Raw genomic sequence first — 23,542 nt, forward strand, 5'->3', positions numbered from 1 at the left:
GAGAACAGATAGCTGCTGGAGGGAGGGGTGGTCTCACCAGCAGCAAGAGTGCTCTGCATTTCCCATCATGAGTGGAAGACACCTCCTTTTCCCTTGGGCTAACCCAGTGGGCTGGCTGTTTGCTCAGTGGAGCTGGGTACAGAGATCAGGTGAGACTCCCCCAGGGTAGATCCTCTCCCAGGATCCATGGCTCTGATGCTGCAGGGCTGGGAGCTGTATCCCCAAACTCTGCTGGGTTTCATAAATGATACAAGAGGAATCAGAGATGCAGAGCAGTGGACTGAGCACTGGAAAACCATTCCTGAGTCTCCTCTGTGGGGAGCATTTGTGTGGCAGGCTATGGGCTCCTCCTGTCCCCAACTGCACAGCCCTTGTGTGGCCCCCTGCTACATTCTGGGCATGTCAGCTTCCTCCTGCCCCAGGCAGCTCCTGCTGCTCCTCCTGTTATGATCTGGTGCTGGGGACTGTGTCCATTCTGGGGCCTGGCTTTACCTGAAATGAAATCACCGTAAACAAGATGTCCCTCACCACACTCTTCTCCTGGTGCTCCTTGCTCCTAGGGTGGCTCAGTCATTCTCCTGTGTGTCCCTCTGGCTCAGGCGTGTCTCTCCAGGGTGTTTGGGCTAAGTGTTGGGAGATGCTTGTGAGGGGTCACTGCTCCAGCTTTCCCAGGTGGGACAGACTGGACTGAGGACAGGAAGGGTTATGGAGCCAGGGTTGTGCCAGGCGAGCCCAGTCAGGGACAGGGGCCAGGCAGGGCTGTGCTGGGGGCAACACAGGAACGCCAGGTTTGGGTGTCAGGGTCGGGCAAGAGTGTGACAGGAAGGTGTCGGGGACACCTCGAGGCCAGGTAGGGCTTGACAGGGCTGCGGCAGGACCCCGAGTGCAGCCGGGCAGGGCTGTGCCAAGCAGGGCTCTGGCAGGCAGGTCCGTGCCAAGCAGGTCCGCAGCAGGTCCCGGGGCTTCGGGGGCAGGGCTGTGCCAGCCAGATCCGCAAAAAGGGCTGAACACTCAAACGCGGCGGCGGGACGCGGGGCCAGACCGGCTGCGGCCACGGTCCTCTACCGGTGGGTGCCTGTGCCCACATCGCGTCCGTGCCTCTGCGCTGGGAACGGAGCCTGGCACCCGGGAGTCCCCCCGCCCGGCCCGCCCTGTCCGTCCCCCGGGCTCCGGTTTCCCTGTCGGAGCAGATGCTTTCGCAGCCCCGTCCCTCCTCCTTCTCCGGAGCAGCCTCCGCGCCGCGCTCCAGCCGCCCGGAGGTGCCTGCCCAGCCCAGCCCAGCCCAGCCCGGCCCGCACGGCCCCGCCGGCCGCGCTGCCTGCCCGGCCCGGCCCGGCGGAGGCAGACAGCGGGCACCCACCGCCGGGGCCCCGGCCGGACCTCGGCGGTGCCCGGCTCCCGGCGTGGGGCGAGTTCGACTCTTTCCTCAGTCCTGGCAGGATGCTGCCCTCCTCCCGGACCCAGCTGGGGCTCTTCTTCATCCTCCTCTGCCCCGCTAACATCATCGGGCTCTGGTGGTGAGTAGGACATCCCGGCGGGGGGGTGGAAAAGCAGGAGGGCACGCAGGGCATCTCGATCTCCGGGGGTGGTTCCCCCCACCCCGGCTTGGGGACAAAAGATTCCCCTACACCCAGGCACCACTTGGGTTGGAAATGTTGCTCACTGGCTGTTCTGATCCAGACCGGGCACCCATATATAGGGTTTGGGGACACAACTGTGCTGGAGGCAGTAAGCTGGGGGATCTCCAGGAGTATAGGGTGCACAGGTCCTGTGGCGAGAGTTGCACTTTGCCTCCCTGCACCCCCGGCCCACTGCCTGGGAGACTTGTATGCCTGAGGGGTGGGCAAGAGGGCTTAGTGGCTTCCAGACCCCTTCAATAAGTCAAATTTAATTAAAAGCCTTAGGGTCCCTACAGTGTCCCCCCTGTATGGTGGCCTGGACACAGCAGGGACAAAACCCCTATTTGTAATGGTGCCCTCATCAAAGGCAGAGACGTTGCCTTGCAGGATACCAGAGGGGGTGGGGGATTCATTACAGGCACAGAACTGGGACCCAGCCTTGGAAAGCCCAGGTATCTGTCGAAACATGAACTATTTAAATCTATTAAGAATTTCACCCAGCCTGTCTTTATCCGGTTTTAAGTGCTTAGATTCCAGCTCCCCGGCGTGCCGTCCGGGCTATCATTCATTATCTGAGGCTATTCGTCTCCACATTGTCACACTCTTTTGACCCCTAAAATAAAGCTCTCCATAAGCCTTTCCCCTCACAGTCCCCTGCCTGCCCACCAGTGATTTATTCCACATCTCCATTCCCTTTGCTAGCCCTGGCTCCAGGGCTGCACTGGGGGTCTTTGTGAGTATAAGTTGTGCTGTTACAGTCAGTTGTACATCAGCTGAGAGTTTGTCCCTGGAGCCCAAGTGCTTTGTTTATTGCCAGGCAAGGGTTTAGCATGGGGCTGAGAGGAACTTGCCTTGGGTTTTTTTGCTAGAAAAGGGGAGACTGAGGTAGGGCAAGCCCTGGCCAAAGCAGGGTGCTTATGGAGGGTCTCCATGCTCCGTACCACCCACCTCAGGGTAGCTGTGCCATTGCAGGGCATATGCCCTCCTGCTGCCTGAGACCTGCTGTTTTCCCCTGGCTAATTCTCAAACACACACACAGCTGTCCATGCTTTCTCTGCCCCATCCTCATCAATATCTCCAAGCTCATGCCCTGTGCTCCAGCTTTGAGGACATCTGCCCATGACAGGAGCAGGCAAAGGTTGAAGCAGAAGCTCATTTTGCCTTCATTTCAGGGGCAGGCAGACAGCACCAGCCAGGGCAGGGTGCTGGGGTACCGGTGCCCCTTGCCCCAGGTGCTCAGAACTGCATCTCACCGTGGAGTCTGGGTCCTGCTGGTGCCATGTGTGCACAGGCAGCAGTGACTTCAGGAGATTAGCAGGATTTGGCAGGGGAGGGCAAGGGGTCAAACTTATTTTTTCTTCTTTAAAAAAAAGAAGAAGAAAAGGGACCTTTATTTTAAGAATAATAACTCAGCTGCCTGATGCACGGTGAATGCACCGGGCAGTGGAGTGGCTTCAGGTGAATCACCAGCTCACACTCTTCTTCACTCTGGAGCCAGAGAGCTGGGAAGAGTTGGTGGGTAAATGAGGCCACCAGCACCACCAAACGGATGTGCCAGGCTTCCCAGGAGAGGGCATAGGAGCAGCTGGGTAATTAATGAACTGCTTCTCTCAGAGTTTGGTGTTTTGGCCCCTGGCTGAGATCATCTCAGGGAGCTCTTCCTGTGTGGGGCAGAGGAGTCTGGCCACTCATGACAGGCATTTTCCCATGTGCCTACTCCTGGTACTGGTCCCTCTCCCAGGTCTGGGTAGCACTGGTGTCTGTGGGTTTTGCTGTTGGTGGGGAGGGCTTCAGGGGAGCAGCTGTGTTGTGCCAGAGTTCCTGGAAGCCCCAGGACTGGTGGCATTGATAGAACTGTTCCTTGCTGTCACTGTCACTGATGAAGAGGACTTTGGTGGCACACCTTTGTATGTGCATCACTGGGCACTGTGGGTGCTTAGCCAAAGGGGCATTTTCTTCTGGCTGAGAAAGAAATGTCTTTACAACACCCCCATCCCACCCCTGAGTGCATTATCTGTGTGCCCATTTAAGCCAGCTTTTTCCCACACTGATGATCCAGTTTCTGAGAGAGGTGTGGTGAGCTGTAGCTGGGCTGGATCTCAAGAGGCACAGTCCCAGCCCAGGCAAACAGCCAGGCCTGGCCACTCACAGGTGGTAAATGTGCCCATTGGGATCCTGGCACACGGCTGCATCTATGGAAAAAGATTTAGGTATGATGTACAAGCACTGACATCCTGCTGGTGACAATGCACCCTGAGAAAGAGCATCCTCATTGTGTTAGGATGTCCTCAGAGAGTCACTGAAGACACAGCCCTTTCCATGGCAAAAGGGAGCAGGCTGTGGTCAGTACCAATGGAAGATATGTCACTCACGTACTGCTGGCTCTTTGGTTAGTGCCAAGCTGCAGGGAATAGGCTTCCCTTGCTCCCATCGGCTCTGTAAAGCCTCTTTCTTCCTCCTCCCCTATTCTTTACAGATTTCTTGCTCAGATCCTTGTGCAACAGTGATTTCTCCCTGAGCAGGACAGGTAGGGACTGCCTGGGGCTCCTGGGCTGGCCCAGAGGCTGCAGAGATACAGAGCAGGCACACTCAGTGTCTGAGGAGCCCCAGGCGGGTTCAGGGCAGGATTTCAGCCAAGCCGGTTTGCAGTCGGGCTGTGCCTGCAGGAGTGCAGAGGCACTCTGGGGATGGGGGCAAGCAAAACCAGCTTCCCTGGTGCCTCTTGGCTCCCCACGGGCATGGCTGAGAGCAGCTGGGAGATGGCAGAGAAAGCAAAAGAAAAAATCATCCCAGCTGAAATGTGCTCTGCTCCAGCTGTGGTCTGAGGAGGCCCAGGGGGATGGACACCTGCCCTCTATGCCCTTCCCATCCATCCACAAGGGCAGTGCACCTCCAGCTTTTCTTCAGAGGTGCTCAGAAAGAACCTCTCCCACCAGCCCCTGTGGCTGTACCCTTGTTTGACGGGGTCCCAGTCCCATGTCCCTCAAGCCACACACCTTGTATGACCCCCCGCCCCCAACAGTGGTTTCCTCTTTTGCTGCCCTGACCAGCACCGTCCCTGCAAGGCCAGAGCCTGTGAGGGCAGGCTGCTGGGCTGGAGGGCCCTGCCTGCGTGCCTTGGGGTGAGCCCTGTGAGTCAGCCCCTGGCTTTGCTGACCCACAGCTGCTAGCCCACAGCACCCAACAGACCGGGCTGCCCAGCCTTCCCCAGCATGCCTTCTCCCCTGGAGGAGCACCATTTGGGCAGAACTCCTGCACCCTTTGAGATGACTACTGGCTCCAGCATTGGGCTACTTGTTTTCTCCCACAGCTGAACTTTCCCCAGTGCCATCCCTTGTCCCTGCTCCTGGTCACATCCACTTTCCCATGGTGGCACCCAGGCTCCCTGGCCATGCCGTGCACATGCTTCCAACTGGAGGTTTTGTCTGGCATTTGCATCAGAACCTTGAGCACTTCAAACCCCCCTCGTGCAGGAGGGTACTGGGCACACCCTGACATCTCCTCAGTTTGCAGGGTCCTCCCACAACAAGTGGCACTCACATTTGGGCATGAACTAGCCAAACCTTGTGCTACCCCAGCTCCAGGCTCTTTCAGCACCCAGAAGAAGGACTCAGTGACCACAAATGAGTGGACTTATTTCTTTTTATCTCAGCCCTTCCAGAGTTTGGAGATAGCTTCAGGACCACCACCTCTACAGGTGAATGCTCCCTCCATCCCCCCAGTACCTGCAGCACAAGTTTGGGCAGCTCCTGTTCACCACAGCCTGGCCCCAGCATGACCCTGCAGCTAGCAGGTCCATGGGTTGATGCAATGCCATGCCAAAGCCTCTATCCTTTAGGCAGCTTCCCAGCTGTTTGCATGCCATCCTTGCCAAGGAGATGTAAGAAGGAAGGCAGGAAATGGGGGTCCCCCTTCTCTTCCCAACCTGTGGCATTTCCTGTTCCCTCAGTGCCCCGGGCACTGCTCGGCAGCCAAGCCCTGGCCGTGCCCCCCAGGCAGTGACTTGCTGCTTACTCACCACACCTTCCTGGGCCTCCTGCTCTGTTTCCACACCCAGCTGCCCCGCTAGTGGCAGCACCCACGCATGGCCCGGGGTGAGGGGCTGAGTGCCTGCCACATGCCTGCATGGGCTGTAGGAAAGCTGGATGGGTGCAAATTCTTCTGTGGGTCCCCCTTGCACTGTTTGCACAGCTTGGAAAGAGACGGGCTCCCTTTGGGTTTGACTTGTAGGCTGTCATGCAGTGTGACATCATTGTGTGGGGCGTGAAGTGGCCAATGTCCCCAGGGATGGATGTCTGTTCTCCAGGGATGTCATCCTGCAGTTCTTACCTCTTCAGGTGGATGCAGAATTACCTGTGGGCTCAGAGTAATGACCTGGGTACCCTAGTACTGTGCATCACCCTGCTGGAGGCTTCCAGAGGCTGGGATAGAGACCTGTATGCAAGGCAAAACACAACCTTACTACCCTAGAGCTGAGTCCCCTTGCCCCACAGGAGTGTCCAAGCAGCAGGACTCAATGGGTGCAGGCCTGTCAGATCCCACATGGATCTGGCATGCCCCAACCACTGCTCTCCTGCAGGTGTGACTTTCGAAAGCTGACTATCCTCCTTCTCACTCACTCAGCCTCACTCCCTTGGCTTCCTGCAAACCAGGACCCCAGTCCACAATGGCCTGCTGGCAGGGCCCAGATGTCCTGCTCCACATCATCCCCATGACCAAGGAGAAGATTATGACTTGCTCCAGGCTCCTTGGTCCATTTTGGCTGAGAATGAGACCGGGACATACTGGAAGCTCCATGACCATGAGCTGAGCTGGGAAAAAATGGTGATTATGGCTCTCAGGAAGCCCTGTCTCTGTTGCAGCAGGCACAGCATCCAGAGCACAGGGGTTGCATCAGAAGCCCTGGTGACTCCTGTTTGATGTGCGTCACTGGGACTGGGCTCAGCCTGTGGCTCTGGCAGCCTAAGGGATGACAGCAGCAGGTGGGCAGTGGTTTGCAGCCCCTTTTCTGTCTCAGTCTCCTCTTTCAGCAATGGGGGTTGTTTCCCTTACACAGGGATGCTGAGAGGTTGGATAATGCAGCTCATCATCCCATTGGCTTTTGGGGCAAGGCAGAGCCCTCCAGCAGCAGTTCTAGCAGCCAGCAAAGGGCACCAGGGGCAGGTGGCAGGGATGCTGCTGTGCTGCTGAGCCTGGCTGGGGGCTCCCAGGCAGGAGGCGGCAGGGGGCCGGGGTGCCCCAGGCGAGTTGCGGGGAGCCGGGCTGGCGACCCTGTTCCTTCACCAGGGCAGGGGGAGGAGTGCCCGGCAGCAGAGGTGGGGCACCTTAATTGTAGATGCGGGAGGCCTTGGAGCGGGACAAGCTCAGGCAGATCTGGGCCCTGCGCCGGAGCCCTTGCCAAAGTGGTAGCAGTTTGGCAGCATTTTTCTTGCCCTTGTCTCCCCCCCATTCTCCCCCCCCTCTAAACCCTCCAAAGCAAAACAGCTCTTGGGCTCCCGGCAGCCTCCCTGTGCCAGAAAGTGGAGCCCAGCGGAAATTAATATCGCTTTGGACTTAGGCAGCCCACCCCACGCCTCGTCAGCATGGACAGAAAGCTCCCGCGCTCTCCGCCAGCCTTGCTGCCGCCTGGACCATGGGTGGGGACCCCCGCGGTGCCGGTGAGCCGCCCATCACCCCCAGACCCGCGGGGCTGAGCTCTTCTTCCTGGCCTGATCCAGCGGGCTGGGGTGAGCCGCAGTTCAGTATTTGATCTGACGGCCCCGGGGGGCTGGCGCATCGTTTTCATATGAGTACAAAGAGTCGTCTCTTAATGAAAGTCCCATCTCGGCTCCCCCTCTTCCCCACTCCCCTGGTGGAGGCAGCCAAACCTCCACCATCCTGCTGTAGATGTGGGGAGCCCATGGTCACAAAGGACAGAGAACTTGGAGACCACCATGGAGGCGTGGATCCCTGTGTGGTCATCATGGGATGGGTCTGGACAGATTTTCTGGTCACTTTCCACCTGGGCCTCAGTTTCCCCATCTATGGAGGACCTGTGGCAGGCAAGCTCTGCTTCCCTAGCTGCCCCATCCCTTTGTAGAGGTCCATGTGAATAATGCAGAAAAGGGAAGCTGAACTGCTGGGAGCAAAGGGAGATGGGTTTTCTCCAGCAGGAGTATGGGCTTGCCTCAGTTTCCTGGCTGGAAGTTCCCTTTCCAGGCTATGTTTCTCTGTTGAGCTGTTTAACCTTTAAACCTCCAGCCAAAGCACAAGGGCTCCTTTTCTGGGCTATGCGAGTGGGCACATCCTCTCCAAATCCAGCTGGGGACTGGTAGGCAGGAGATCCAGGCAGCTGGGGAGCTGACATGAATCAGGGGGATCTTGGCAGGGCTTTGAGCTTCAAACAAGGGGCTTGGAGGGGGTTTGCACTGGGGACAGGATTGCAAGCAGAGTACTGCAGCCTGGTGTCCCAAACACAACCCCCCAGCTGCACAAGAGTGAAAAGGAAACCCAGAGCACAGTTAAACACTGAGATTCAGCTTGTGATTTTCGAGCCCCTGGGGCTTGGCCAGACTATAAAGCTCTGGGTTTGGAAGCCGTGCAGCTAATGCTCTCCAGTGAGTGGGGCTGAAGGCAGCACGGGCCGCCCAAGCACTGCTCCCCAGGGAATCCCAGGGAATGTAACCTCCCAATCATCAGGCATGTCCTGATTCTGGGGTATGCTGGGTCCAGCCCTGAGGTTCTGTGGGCATCCATGGCCATGAAAATCATGCTGTTGAGCAGGATGATCTCTGAGCGCACAGGAGCAGCGCTGGAGGCAAGGGTGGGCTGAGTTTAGGGTGTGCTAAACCCGTGTGGCCCATGGCTGTGGAGCTGCCCGTGGCAGAGCTGAGCACTGCCCGTGCCAGCACGAGGCAGGGTGCCGGCACGCTGCGCGAGCTGGGCCATGGAGGGCACTCCGGGCAAAATCTGTGGGGAAAGTACAGGAGTTTCTGTAGCCCATGGCACACCGGGGAGCACAGCGTTGTGTTCAGACTTTGCCCTCAGGGCCAGGGAGTCAGGCACCTCACTCCAGCTGTGCTGGCAAGGAGGAGCTGCCTCTGACGTGGGCCCAGCCAAGACTTGCCCTCCCTCACTGGCATTGGCAAAGCTGGCAATGCCACCTGCATCCCTCCCTTGCACTCCCGCACCCGCCTGCAGCTCCGTTCCCTGGAGTCAGTGCCTGGATTTGGGGAGGTGAGTGCAGGATCCTGGCCAGCAGCCGAGGGGCTTTATCAGAGACAAGGTCACTCATCTAGTCTCCCACGGGGTAAAGCAGCGAGAACCCGTGGAGAGGGGGAGACACACCAAGAATGCTGGCTGGGCTCCTTGTTGTGTCCACAGCTCTGGGAGACGCAGCTGCATCGGGCCTCGGTCACATGGCAATGCCAGGCTGGATTAGGTCAGTGCCAGCCCCAAAGAGCAGATGCTGCCTAGCACAGTATTTCTGCCACCTCCCATGGGGACACCACAATCATCCCCATAGATGTCCCCAAGGATCATCATGCCAGCATCATCCTATAGCCTGTCCCATGGCAGGAGATCTCCCCCATTCCCCAGTGGATGGACAGGGCAAGATATTGCCTGGGTGAGCCACCCATGCCTATTGTCCTGCCCCCACTGCATATGTCTCTCTGTCCCCTTGTCACCCGGGCTCAGCACGGAGCTGGCACTGCCCCGTAGCCTTGCTCCATCCCTGGGGGTGGGTCTGGTCGTGTCCTATCCACACTCTGGTCTCTCCTGGGCTTGGGTGCTGGTTTTGCTCTGCTCGCTGTCCCCTCCTGCAGGGCAGTGGGGAGCCCCCTGGTCATGGACCCCAACAGCATCTGCCGCAAGACAAAGCGGCTGGCGGGGAAGCAGGCAGAGCTGTGCCAGCTGGAGCCAGAGATCGTGCAAGAGGTGGCCAAGGGCACCAAGCTGGGCGTCCGGGAGTGCCAGTACCAATTCCGCTTCCGCCGCTGGAACTGCACCAGCCACAGCAAGTACTTCGGCAAGATCCTGCAGCAGGGTAAGGCCAGTGCTTCCTCAGCTTCCCATTTCCCAAAAAGACCCCAGCCTGGTGAAGCACCTCCCCAGGACTCCTGGAGCAGAGTCTTGGCGTGCAAAGCTATGTGTGTGTGTGCGTGTGCGTGTAGGGGGTTGCTCAGTGCTCCCCGGTGCAGTCACGCTGAGGTTTTACTGCCGGGACATGTCTCCCTGTGTTGTAATGAAGCAATTACCAATGCTCCCAGACAGTGCGGGGCTTCATGAAGCCCAAGAATGCACCCTCGTCTGGCAGTGATTTACTGCTCCCCCGGGACCCCAGGGTGTGCTGTGGGAAGGGGCCCGGCTGGGAGGCAGTGCTGGGAGCCGTCGGGAGCTGCCCCTTACCCCGTGGGTGCCCTTCACATCCCTCCTTCTGGCTTTGCAGGGAGCGGAGGAGAGGAGTGTTTGTCTCCTGTCCCTGTCCCTGTCCCTGTCCCTGGATGGACACCCTGATGTCACTGAGGAACAGGGATGGGGGGCAGGAAGGTATGTGCAGGTCTCAGACAGTGGATACAGCGTTCCAAGCCAGGTCCAGCTGCATCAAAATCAGAGCAGGAGCAGAGCAAGGGGGCACCCATGAGTGTTTAAGGGATGGAAAAGCCCTGCTGCATTCCTCAGGGAGAGCAGCTGGGAGTGGATGGTACTCCAAGCAAGAGGGGTTGTTTGAAACACCTTGGGCTGGTAGGATCACTTAGTGGGAGGTGAGTTCAGTCCTGCCCCTCTCCCCATGTTGGTCCCTGTGCTGTGGCAGATGAAGAAGCTGGAGCAAGCCCCAGACTCCTCAGCCACCACATCTGCTGGTACATGGCCAGCACAAGGCAAAGAGGATAAGTCCATGGGACATGCTAGGGGCGTCAAGGTGTCATCCCTGGGGGGATTGGAGAGGGAGGGGTGCCCTGGGCACCCAATAGACTGCAGATATTAGTGGGGGACAGAGCTGAAGCCTTGAGGGAAACACTGGCCCATGGGAGGGGGATAGGCTCAGATTTGCAGATGTGGGTTTCCCCCAACACAGGGGGGTGAATTCAGTTAAGAGGCGGTGATTCAGAGCACATGGGGGACTTTCCTGCCTCTGGAGTCACCCATTTTCAACATAAACTGGCAGTGAAGCAGGTGGGATCTGTGCCAGGCAGGGATCTGCTCTGGTAGTGGGGTGGTGCCAGAATGCAGGGCCAGACCAGGTGGTGAGTGAAAGGTGCTGGCAGATGAGCTGCTGGGTACCCAGGAACAGCTTACGTTGGAGGAGGCACAGACACATCAAGCATAGGGATGCTGAAGGAGCCACCACATTGGTCCAGCCTCACTTCTGGGGTGGTAGAGATAAACAATATCGTAGGGACAGTGGTGAGTTTGAGTCCCTGGCACTCTGAGGACATGGGGCACCCCAGCTAGGAGTTCCCCAGGGTAACAAGGTGGGTGTCAGAAGTCCTCAGAGGTGTCAGCAGGCAGCAGCCTCCCTGTAAGCCTGCAGGGGCTGCACAAAATATCTCAGCATTTTTGGAGTTCCCAGCTCCATTAGATGAACACCTTCCATCCAATATCCTTTTCTATCCAAAGATGCTGCAAACCTCTCATTCCTGGCCTAGCCTTCCTGGCACAGTCATGGCTGTCCCCTCTTCCCTCCCTGCCACCTGTGCCAGGTGTGGCATGCCAGGATAGGCTGGCTTGGGGGCAGCCACGTGTCTGGAGGAACTGTCAGAGGAGCAACATCCCCCAGGGCCCAGCTGGCAGGGTGGCATGGGGACCTCTGCCAGCTTTGGGCTGCCTGCTGAGGGTTCTGCCAGCCCCAGGTAGGAGCAGGCGGGTGGTCGGGTGGCTTGCAGGGGCAGGAGGGCCTGGGGAGGGGGTGCTACCCCCTTGGTGGCACTGCCAGAAAGGCACTGGTGTGCCCAGTTCCTGCTAAAACCAGAGGGAGGCAGGTGCTGCGTGGGCTTTTGGAGGAGCTGCTCATGGAACCGATGTCCTGGTATCCCTCTTCCTGCAGCCTCCCCAAATCAGAATACTGAAGATGGAGGGATGGGACACCCCCAAACCCCACCTTCCCCTCCCTCCCCAGGAATCCCCTGCAGGCCACCAGCCTGAGCCAGCCCTGCCCTGGCATTTGGGTGGGCAGGAGCTGGGCTGGCATGGAGCGGGGGGAGCGCAGGAGCCCCCCGAGCAGGGCGCCGCACCCCTGCTGCCAGAATCCCCCGCTGGCTGCGGCTGCGAGCGGCAGGTCCGGGCAGGGGAAAGATGCTTGGAATTCGTGTCCCGGAGCAGAGAGAGACAGGAGCAAATACTAATAATAAATAATCCTGCAGGGTGGAGGCTGTGCCGGTGGAGAGAGGGGGGTGGGCAGCTCCCCATGGCAAAGAGGGTAGTGGGGGGAGAGCAGACAGCACAGCTTCATCACTGCCACCATGCAGAGGGTGAGTGGCACCCTTGGTATCCTTCTCACTGTTTGTTTCCAGGTGCCAGTTTGGAGCTGGGGTTGGGATTTTTACTGTGTGGAGGGATATTGCAGGGTAGTGTGAGGAAGCTGTGGGTACCACCTGGTCGTGTGGGACCACCCTCTGCTCTCTGAGCTTCCCACTTTCCTATGGGGCAGCACCCAGACTTGCAAGAAGAGATGGGAGATTGGTTGCCTCTCCACAGCTGAGTGCAGGAGGTCCTGACCATCCCCCAGAGTTTTCAAATCTGCTTGCAAGAGGCAACTCCTGCTCCAGGCAGCCCATTCCAGGGTGGGTGCATCAGCCAGGGAACAGCACCCGACACATATGAGGATAGGGAACGGGGAGTCCGAGCCCCTGGTATGTCAGCCAGGGGGTGGTGCCTTGCTTGCTGGAGCTGACCCCACACCCTGGCTCTATCCGTTCTCCTGCAGATATCCGTGAAACAGCCTTCGTGTACGCCATCACGGCGGCTGGAGTGAGCCACGCCATCACGCAGGCCTGCAGCATGGGCGAGCTGCTGCAGTGTGGCTGCGAGCTGACACGGAGCCGGGCCCCCCCCTCGCCCACAGCGGGGCCAGGCACAGAGGGCACCGCCTGGGAGTGGGGGGGCTGTGGGGATGATGTGCAGTTTGGCTACGAGAAATCCCAGCAGTTCATGGATGCCAAGAACAAGAAAGGCAAAAATGACATCCGAGCTCTTATCGACCTGCACAATAACGAAGCCGGGCGCTTGGTAAGGCCACTGCGCTCCCTGTCCCCTGCACCCCTTGTGCCCTGCCCAGCCCTCCACCTTCAGTGTCCCCAAGCCAGGTACCTGCACCAGCTTTGGCTAAAATATCACCCAATATCTTTTGGGCATCCTTTGCAGGATAACCGGAAACCTCCGGGCCACTGTCCGCCCCCGGCCCCTCCCCCGGGCCAGGGCAGCACCAAGAGGGGCAGGGTTCTGCCTGGGGGCGCTGGGCAGCGAGAGAGGGACCCGAGGGCTGAGCGTCGCTGTCTCTTCCTCAGGCGGTGCGCAGCTACATGAGGACAGAGTGCAAATGCCACGGGCTGTCGGGCTCCTGCACCCTGCGGACCTGCTGGAGGAAGATGCCCCATTTCCGAGAGGTGGGGGACCGCCTGCTCGAGCGCTTCAATGGGGCTTTCAAGGTGATGGGAGGCAACGACGGGAAAACGCTCATCCCTGTGGGTGACAACATCAAGCCTCCCGATAAACAGGACCTCATCTACTCGGCCGACTCACCTGATTTCTGCTCGGCTAATCGTAAGACAGGCTCGCTGGGTACCAGGGGCCGTGTCTGCAACAGCACAGCCATGGACACGAGTGGCTGCGACCTGCTGTGCTGCGGGAGAGGGCACCGGGACGAAACGGTGGTGCTGGAGGAGAACTGCCTTTGCCGCTTCCACTGGTGCTGCGTGGTGCAGTGCCGCAAGTGCTCCGTCCGTCAGGAGCTCAGCCTCTGCATCTGACAGCCCGGGGTCAGGCGAGGACAATTTGGGAGGCCACCTCCAGGCTCACAAGGCTCCCCTGGGACAGAGACAGGTGGAGCCAGTGGCAGGGTCAGCGTGGGTGAGCTCAGCTCTGCGCTCTGGGGAGTCCTGGCTTCCCCAGAGGGTAGCGTGGGGCTGCCTGGCATCCCCAAGGTTCCCGTGGCACAGAGCTTCCACTAATAAAGCTATTTAAAGCTGTATGCCACAGCACTTCCTGGGGAGGGCTGAGAAGCGCTGACCACCGTACTGGAATGGGATTAGCCACAGAGCTGCCTTGCCCCAGCTGTGAGTCCCCATCAGTCACACTTCTGGCAGCCCCTAGCCCTGCTGGGACCTGTGGGTGAAGTCCAGCTCATTTTTTATCTGCTCTCTGTTTTTCTCTGTGGTTGTCAAGCCTGGAGATGTGTGTGGATGAGGGTGAGTACTCTCCTGCCCTGCTCTGCTGCTTCCAGTGTGTGAGTGCTCTCCTTCCATCAGCCACAGCTGTCAATGCTGGGGGTGCCAGTTTGTGCAGTCCGTGGTGCCTCCACTCATGCCTCATGCCAGAGGTACATCTAGCTGCCCTAGCACTGTGCTCTTGTGCTCTGACTTCCTGGAAGGTACCCCGTATTCTTTTCACTCCAGCCATGGTCACTGCAGTCCCCGCTGCAGAGCCTGGCACACAGAAGCCCAGGACAGCACTGGCACTGTTGGCTTGGTGGCATGCAAGGCATTCACTTGGCATGCCATGGGCCACGTGCAACCCCACCTGGATGGCAGGGTGCCAGGCATGTATGTCTTTATAACCTGATCAGCCTGTGCCCCTCATGGACAAACACAGGCTGAGGAGCAGCCTGCCTGGCTGCCCAGCAAGGCAAGCTGCCAAGCCTCTGTTCCAGGGGCTCCAGGAATCTCTGAGGGGGTCCCTCCCATGCTGCAAGGAGCCCACAGGAACTGGTTTCTCCAGGGTTACCCAGCATAGGGGTTTAGGTAACTGCAGAGTGGAATGTGTGTGTGCAGTGCCTGCTCAGCTGGCGATGCCCCACTGGGCTCAGGACCCCCAGAGGGATGTCAGCAGGGTGAGAGCCTGGGCAGAGAGGTTCACACTCCTGTGCCCACCCTCCACATTGCAGCAGTGGTGGACACTGGGGGCTTTCCTGTACGCTCCTCTTCAAGAGAGCTCTAAGCTGAGGTAGCTGAGGCCGGCAGTGCCCTGCATGCTGGGTACTGCCAGGCAGGGAAAAAGCAGAGCTCCCAGTGCTGGGCAGACTGCAAGGCAAGGGAAGCAGCACGGCGTGCTGGAGATGCCCACCAGTGTGTCTTTCCTCGCCTGCCCCACCCCAGGCAGCCAGCAGGGAAGGGCAGGAGAAGCAGGGTGCTGGTGAACCATTAACTTGGCCCAGCAATCACTGGGGAGGAAGTCTCTAAATCTGTTAGCTGCAGCTTTGCAGCTGGAAATTCCCTTCTGACTTGGCCACAGCGGTGCTGGCAGAAGGGAGGCACACAGGGCTCCCAGGAGCTCCTGTCCCCACGCCCACTCACAGGAACACATGGGTGGGTGTGAGCAGGGTAGGGTGGGTGCCAGTGAAGGTACCTGAGCATGCAAGCAGCTTTGTGTATGTGCATGCACAGGTAGCATGTTTATGCTTGTTCATGACCATATGTGTGCATGTGAGCTTGTACAACCCATCACTGTGTGTGAGCCCCTCGTGGGTGTGTAAATAAGTTGGCCTGTGTATTTTCCTGCATCTCGATGAATACACAGCAAATTGCCAGTGTGTGTGTGTGTCAGTGACACTGTCCCCATGTGTGCTTGTGTGAGAGTATGTTCACGTGTGATATTATGTCTCTTCAGTTGTGTCTAAGACAGGGAGGATGTATGTGGGTGCAAAATGGTCCTCCAGGAAGGGAGCTGGAGAGTTGCAGGAGCTGTGTGCTGAAATATGTGTGGAGCTGTTCTGTAGGCTCTGCAGGTCTCTCTGAATTGGATGCACTTGAGCACACCCCATGGCCTGGACTGCTTGTTAGGAGAGGTCAGTTCAGGCAGGTCCTGTTAAACTTTAGGTAATCCCTGCTGTCCTCTGGAATGATAGCTGAGACCATCTATAGAGGGATTCTGAAGCCCTCTGTGAGATGTTCAGCATGAGCTCCAGCCATCAGCAAGTTACTTCTTTGGATTCTGTCTCATCTCCCCCACAATGGGCTGCTTTCATGCTCTGGGCTGCATGGACATGGCTGTGGAGATGTGGCAATGGATCCCTGGGAAGAGATTTAGTACTTTTGAGTAAGGTGTCTGATCTGTGTCCTGAAAGATGGACTATACAGAAGCCAAAATTGTGATGAGGAAGCACACGGTCTGTACTTGTGGGGTAATTCCTCTGCACATCCACGGGTTACCTGTGCACTGTGTCTGTGAGCCTCTCATGGGTGTGCAAACCAATTGGGCTGTGTGTCTTGTTCTCTGTGCAGCTGGGGAAAAGGGACAGGTCTTGTGGGGGCTGACAGTTCCTTACCACAGCTCCTTACTGCTCCTGATCTGGCAAAGCCAAATCCATTCCTTTGATAGCCAGAAGCCCTGACACAGACAAATGCTGCCAGTAGCCTGTCAGGGTTCAGACTGGCCCAGTGGTCTGGAGAGGGCTGAACAGCCAGCAGAGCCCCCTAGAAATCTGCCAGTTCTCCAGACCTCCACAGCTCCCCAAGAGCTCCACATCCAATAGGACCTCACCCCAAATTCCTAACACACCCCAGCAGTCCCTCAGGGCAGTTACTTCGCATCTCTCCAGAAGTGCCCCAGGAGTCCCCCAGATTCCTAGAAGTCCTGCAGCCGTCCAGGCCCCCAAAGCCTGCTGAAGCCCTCAAGACCCAGCCTGCGGAACCCCTCGAGCCTTCCCGGCCTGGAGGAGCAGCATCCCCGCTGTCACCGTGGCAACCCGGGATGCGGGGCGGAGCGGGCGGCAGGAGACCGCCAGGGGGCGCTGCGGCACGGGACGGGGACGGGGGAGTGGGAGAGGGATGGATGGGATGGGATGGGATGGGATGGGATGGGATGGGATGGGATGGGATGGGATGGGATGGGATGGGATGGGATGGGATGGGATGGGATGGGATGGGATGGGATGGGATGGGATGGGATGGGATGCATGGAGAACGTGGGAGTGACAATGGGGTGGGATGGCAGATCCGTGAGGAACGTGGGAGTGGGAATGGGGTGAGATGGAGAGCTGCATGGGGAACAAGGGAGTGGGCACATTTTTTAAGTGGTGCACATGGCAGTTTGATGCTTACAGTTGGACTTAATGATCCTAGAGGTCTTTTCCAACCTAGATGATTCTGTGGCTCTGTGAATGTGGCTGTGCATGGGGGCTCGCGGAGGTTCATTGGGCTGTGCAAGGTGGATGTGTGTGCATGGGGGGTATGTGGGTGTGCATGAGACTGTACTTGGGAGAATGGGCGCAGGAGTGTGTGAGTGAGTGTGTACAACCCCCTGATTCCCATCCCTGTGCTCTTGTGGGCAGGGGTCAAGCAGGACTCTGTTCTGGGGCAGGGGGCTGGTGAAAGGCAGGAGTGCACAAGGGTGGCTGTGTGGGTGCACTAAGTAGCTGGAGAGCCCAGAGGTTGTAGTTGTAGATGTGCGTGTGTAGCCCAGATCCCTGCTACTGGACAGTTTACATTGCAAAACTTGCAGGATCTTCCCAAGGGAAAAAGAGGAAGTTTATAATAATTGGATTAAAAAAAAAAAAAAAAAAAGAAGAGAGAATCCCAGACCCCTGTCATGTTAATAACTTTTTTTTTTTTTTTTTTTTTTTTTTTTTTTTTTACATTTTCTTTCCAAATGGGAAGAATGTTGTTTTCCCTTCAATTTCCCAAGCTGAAAACAGCTGGACAGATTAATTCAATCAAATTTAAAAAAGAAAATCTCTCTGGACTGAGACCAAAATAGAATATTTTTGCCCCCAAAAAAGAAGCACTTTAGGAAAGTTTGCAGTAATGCAAGTAAGTCCTAAGAGGGGGAGGCCAAGAAACCTGGATCCCATCTCAGCCAAGCTGAGTGGTCAGGCTTGGACAGTGGCACCCAAAAACTGTGTCAAACCCTTTTCCTGTGGTTGTGCTGCCGGCTCACTGCTTGTGGCTGAGCAGGGGCTGCCCGGCCAGCAGCAGAGCTGGGTCCTGGCCAGGGCTCCTGCCTGCCCAGCTTTGCTCTCCCGGGAGGCCTCTAACTCTACTTCTCCAGGCTCTGCTGCTCCCTCCAGGGAGCTGCCTGTAACTGTCCTGCTCTGTCCTCACTCCATTTCTCAGTGAAAGATGTCACACAGCGATGCCATCTTGCTCAGGAGGGCCTGGCTCATCCCTGCCCATCATGGGGGTTCTGCTGACCCAATCCAGCTCCTCCTGGCTCTGCCCTGTTTCTGGGACTCCAGTGTGTGCAGTGGCTGCCTCTGGAATGGGACACATGGGTACAGGGGGTGTCCAGGCCAGCTCTGCTGCAGCATCTCTGAGCACTCAAACAAGGGAATATGCTGGGACCTAAAGCAGAGTGCAGAGTGGTGTGATCTCTCGAGGGACAGGAGATGGGCTGCACAAGGACCCCAGACATGCTCTTTGGAGACACTGCCTATGAACATGAGGGTTCTGTGTATTCCTTTTCCTGTTGGACCTTCTCCATCACTGGTGTCTGGGCCTTGCTCTGTCCGCATAAGTCCAACATCGTGGGACTGGCTGCGCTGGCCTGGCACACACTAAGCAGTGTTTGTGAGTTCAGTGGGCTCTGGAGGCTGTCAGGGGGCTGCCTGACACCAGGGCATCCCTTAGCTTCCCCCCTCAGAAGAAGGGCAGAGCAGAAGCTCCCTCACTCCTGGGTGCTGTTTCTGACTACCAACCTCTTACCTTATCCAAGCATCTTCCACTCCATGGCCTCATTACTCACTCTGAACAAAGGCAGCAGCCACCCTCCACCCTTAGGGAGGGGGATCTTCCTATGCATACCCCTGGAAGGCAGATCTGCGGGAAAAGTGATTGCTGAGGTGGCTTCATGCCCTGATCACTCTGCATGGGGACCCACACCTCCCAGCTATGCTGGTGGCTGTGCACCCCTCCCCACAGGAGACACCTGGAGCAGCCCTGCACAGATGTGCTTGGGCAGTCTTATCCAGCCACCTCCCTGCTGCCTCAGCCAGCAGCCTGGCCCTTTTGGGGACATGCTCTCCCTGCCAAAGGCAATGCAAGGGCTGGGAACCCCCATCGTGGTCATACCAGCTCTGCCATGGGGTGTCCCCCAGCACGGCCTGTCCCCGTGGTGTGTGGGAGGAAGCGTGCATGGGGGCCTGCTCCAGCCCCATGGGGTGGTATCCACAGCAGGACTTCAACCCCTTCCCTGCACCCTGCTGTGATCGAGGCACCCTCTGCCAGGTGCTGGGAGGAAGAAGAGGGAGGATCTGCCTCACTGCGAGGATGCTCCAGGGATGGCCAGAGGCGGCCAGGTCCTGCCTTGCCGCCCTGATGTGAGGGTGGCGTGGCTGAGCCTGGTGCTGGCACTCGGCCACTGCCCCGGGCTCTGCCAGCCCTGGGCAGCCGGGAGGACTGGCCAGGCCAGAGCAGTGGCCATGGGGCTGGGCCTGAGTCACATCAAGCAGACTCGGGCAGGTTGTGGGGTATGAGCCAGCAAGAAGGCAGTGATGCTGGGGGCTCCAGCGCTGCTGGGCTGGGGATGTTTGGCATGGTGACTAATGCTGCCACAAAAGGCAGGGTCACCCTGACCCCACACCCAGCCCTGACTCACGTAGCTGTCGCTCCAGTCCCATGGGTGCTGCCAGGCAGGGGAGTGAGGAGAGCTGTGCTTCGGGATGTCAAAAGCTGAGTAAGTGGATGGCTGCATGGGCTCCCAGCAAACCTTCCCTTCCTCCACCATCTCCTCGTCCAAGCTTCCTCTCACTTTAAAATTCCCCAGAGCTCCGCCCTGCACTCCTTCAGCCCCACTGTGTGTCATCAGAGCTGCCTCATCTTCCCACACCTGCACACAAAGACCGGCTGGCCCTGCTGGTCCCAGAGGCCATCAGCCCCTCCAAGGCTGAGTATGGCCAGGACTGTGCTTGTCCAGAGCAGGCTGTTCTCTTCCTGTGCTGCTTTCTGGTCACATCTGTAGGCCCACAGCCAGTCTGGAAGAACAAGAAGGAGCAGCATGATATGCACAGAGGTCTCAACCCCTGCCTTTTCCTGCCATGGATTTCTAGTGGGTCATCCTTGGACAGAGACAGAACCTTAGAGAAGCTGCATGACTGTCCAGGACATAGGCCTTGGAAATTGCTTGTCACAAGGAAGAAGGGGCTGGAGGAGGCCATATGCCAGGAGGCAAGGGGGAAACAGAGCCAGCAAGTTATGGGCTGAGTGCTGAGGTGCTGGAAAGGAGTTCTGATGGGGATGACAGCAGGAGAGCCAGCCCCATTCTCCTGGGGTGTGGAGCATGTGGCGTGGGGTGCTGGCAGGACCTGCTCCTGCACAAGGGAAAGGAAGCAAAACAAAGTGCAGGCAGCCTGAGGGCTGGGCAGGAGGATGTGCAGTGTAAGAGATGGAGGGATGGCAAGAAGGATGGAGTGACAGAGAGAGAGAGGGATGGAGGGAAGGGATGATGGAGAGGAAGAGGTATGGATGCTTCCCCAGTCTCCTGAACCAAGCACATCCTGCGGCATGATGTAATTTGCTGAAAGAAGGGACCTGCCTGAGTGCTTTCACCTGGGCAGGGGAGCTTCAAGGGGTATTCTCAAAGTGCACTGTACCAGGTATTTCTCCATCACCTTTTGTGCACTGGCTCTAGGGAGCAACCACCTTCATTCCAGCTCTGACAGCATCCCACATCCCTTCCTAGTCTCTGCAGTGTGTGGGGCAGCTGAACAGTGCTGGAGATGGGACAGAAGTTCGGAGGTGACAGGTCCCATGACCCACTGGTGCTGCATTCCCAACTGGGGACCTTTACTAATGGCAAGAACAGATGTAGTGCTCTCAGAAAGCTCAGCTTTTTGCCCTGAGCTTTGATGGTCCCATCAGGACCAAAGCACCCTCCACCAGCCTCGCATGCCTGCCTACACCCATCCCTGCGCAGAAGGGCCAGGCCCTCTCCTTAGCCCCCCCAGTTCCCCGGACCACAACAGGTGCCTAATGTTGTGCTTAAGGGCTTTGCCGGTGTGATGAAGGAGAAAGGGTGAAGCAAAAGGCTCACCTGGCTCCTCTTCAGCCCCAGGACATTGCTGGGACATGAGGAAATAGGTCCCCCACTGCCTGCCCCTGCTGTGAGCACTGAGACTGTGGGACACAGCAGCTCTCTCCTCCCCAAGCCAACAGGAGTGTGATAGATAGACACCCCTTCTTGGAAGTGATTATGAAAGGATGAAAGCGCTTCTTCTCTGATTTTCCTTGGCATTTATTTTGTGGACAGGATCCTAACAAATACACAAACATCTGTGCTCCTGAAGCCTGGAAGGAAGGGTCCTTCCCCACAGGGAAGGAGCTTCTGGTGGGAAGGTGTCCTGCTTTCACCAGGGGATCTCTGGTGGGTCCAGGCTGAGGAGAGCACATGCCTGGGTGTAATCCCTGGGGTGGCCCAAGAAAGAACGAGTGCTGAGGACCTGCTGAGGACACCTGAGCCAGGAAGCTGCCTGCAACTGGAGGCTGTTCCTCTGCCCTATCTCTGCCTGCTAAGTGAGGGTTCAGACAGTGTGTTCCAGGATGTAAAGGGGAAACTCAAGACAGGAGCCAGGTCTTGTGTGAGAGAAGTGGAGAGGGTGGGAGCAATGGCTTCTATGTTAGGGACCATTGTGTGTCATGCCCAGAAGTCTGGTGGTGTGTTCTGCCCAGCCTTGACACCACACCTCTCATCACCAGTCTGTACCTCTGCCTCCTTTGGTGGCGGGTGACTAAAGGGTGTCCTGGCACCATTCCCAAACTCCTGTGGGACACTGCACATCACTTGCTGGGGGATCCAGGAGGGCAGCAGCTATGGAGGAAGTGATGAGTGCCAGGTGATGCTGTGCCAGGAACCTCTCTGTATTCTCAGGTCCTTTCCAGAGTGATAGAAGTTTCTGCACCCTCGCCTCTTGCTAAACTGTGTGGGCAAGGAAGTTGAAGGGCAGATGCTGGCCCTATACCAGTGTCCATACCTGCACACAGGTTAAGCCCACTCAGAAGCAGAGCTGGGGACAGGAGAACAGCCAGCAGCCTCAGCACTACAAAAGAAACCTCAATAGTGATGCCACACCACTGCACCCAGGGGGAACCAGCATAATCTCAGGGCTCTCCCCCAGATTGCAACCCATTTCCCAAAGGAAGCACATTTTCCTCTTTGGTGCAAACAAGAACCATCACACGAGCAGAGAAGATAGCACCTGTCAGTGCTGCTGTGCTGATGGGGAGATACACAGTGCCCACCAGGTGGAGAGTGTTTTGCCACCTGCTGGGCAGCTGTTTATGGCCAAACACCAGCCTGTGTGGGCTGGGGATAGTGGGGGCCTGCAAGGGTACTGCCTGCCACCCCCATCCCCAGCACCAAGTGGAAGTCCCTAGTCCCATGGTGGGCACCCAAACTAATCCCCATGACTGGGAAGAGGTTGTGTTGGGGCAGGTCATATTTGCTGCGAGCTGAGTGAGCCTGGGCTTTTCTAGGGCCACCCTCCTGTCCCCAAGGAAGCAGCAGGGAGACACAGGGATAACCTGCAAGGCTACTGCACAGCTCCCATATGAAAGATACCCTGCCCACTGGGACCCCATGAAGGTAAGGCATGCCTGAGAACTAAGCTGGTGGGTGAAAATTGGGTGTCCAACCTGGGAGAGCCCCTGGGCTGAGGCTGGGAGTACTTGGTGGCCCTGTTGAGGGAAAGCAGAACCACATCCATAACTTTTCCACAGGCACTGGCCCTGCAGCACTGCTCTCCTGGCATTGGGCTGGGGGAACCCAAAAGGGAGCTGGCACATGGGATGTACATGGCCATTCTCCATGCCCACACACACAGAGTTACACCCCCAGCATGTGCCATTCACGCTCATACTCCTGTGCACACTGACAGGCACCCACACGCCTTGCACCATCAGGAATGCCTTCCTGCACAACCATAGCTCGTGCCAGCACCCCCAGTCCCCCTGTGCACACTCTGATATCTCTGTGAACCTCCAGCATCCCCTGCACACCCCAAGGCCACAGGGACACTTGCCCCCACTCCTCCTCCATGCTATGCACAGCTTTCTCCCCGTGTTCACTCACTCCATGCCCCATGTAGTTCCTGTCTGCTGGTACACTCACTGCCCACACACCCCACACCCTGCACTCTCTCCATCTTCCATTGACACTTACCCATGCCCTCATACCCTGCCTATTCATCCTACGCCTCAATCACATTCAATCCACGCTGTCCACACTTGACCACAATGCACACACTCGCTTTATGCCCCATGCACAGGATCCTAACCCCACAGTGCACACAGGCATTGGGATTGAGAACGCTCATACCCTCAACACTCCACACGAGCTCACGCTCACCACTCACACTTTCTCTGTATGCCATGCACACTCACCCCATGCCATGCACCCTTATGCCATACCTAGTGCCCGCTCACATCCCCCATGCCCTACCCCACACCCTACACACGTCACACCCCCTGCACACTCACCCCTGCCATGCACACTCACCTGTACACTGCTTTCATACCGTGCTCAGGTACAAGGTCCCCCCTACTCATGCCTGCTGTGCACACTCACCCTTGTCCCATACACACTCAACCAAGCCATGCACAATCACTCCGCACCCTGTGCCCTCACCCACACCTGGTGCTCACTCTCACGCTGAGCACATTCACTCCACACCTTGTGTATGCTTATCCCACGCCATGCACATTCACCATACTCTGTGCACTCTGCTTCCGTGCGCACACCACTAAACCCCACGCCCACAGCGCCTTTCCCCGGTGCCCTGAGCACACTCCTCCCAGCGG

General features: G+C 57.7%; 1 protein-coding gene across 1 annotated transcript; it reads left to right on the forward strand.

Annotated features, from left to right (window-relative positions):
- The first annotated feature begins 1,440 nt into the window (after positions 1–1,440).
- On the forward strand, positions 1,441–13,721 carry WNT6 (Wnt family member 6). Its single transcript, XM_021526322.3, has 4 exons — positions 1,441–1,517; positions 9,425–9,645; positions 12,526–12,827; positions 13,106–13,721. Exons 1-4 carry the CDS (start codon positions 1,441–1,443, stop codon positions 13,565–13,567), a joined length of 1,062 nt encoding a protein of 353 aa, XP_021381997.2. The 3' UTR covers positions 13,568–13,721.
- The last annotated feature ends 9,821 nt before the right edge of the window (positions 13,722–23,542 follow it).

This window comes from Lonchura striata, chromosome 8, assembly GCF_046129695.1.
Source record: "Lonchura striata isolate bLonStr1 chromosome 8, bLonStr1.mat, whole genome shotgun sequence".
NCBI classification, from domain to species: domain Eukaryota; kingdom Metazoa; phylum Chordata; class Aves; order Passeriformes; family Estrildidae; genus Lonchura; species Lonchura striata.

What these genes read in the sequence shown, in the direction of transcription:
- WNT6 (XM_021526322.3), top strand. Translation starts at nt 1,441, where the DNA reads ATGCTGCCCTCCTCCCGGACCCAGCTGGGGCTCTTCTTCATCCTCCTC. An exon ending in AACATCATCGGGCTCTGGTG is followed by an intron (nt 1,518 to 9,424) that starts GTGAGTAGGACA and finishes CCCCTCCTGCAG; the next exon opens with GGCAGTGGGGAGCCCCCTGG. An exon ending in ATAACGAAGCCGGGCGCTTG is followed by an intron (nt 12,828 to 13,105) that starts GTAAGGCCACTG and finishes TCTCTTCCTCAG; the next exon opens with GCGGTGCGCAGCTACATGAG.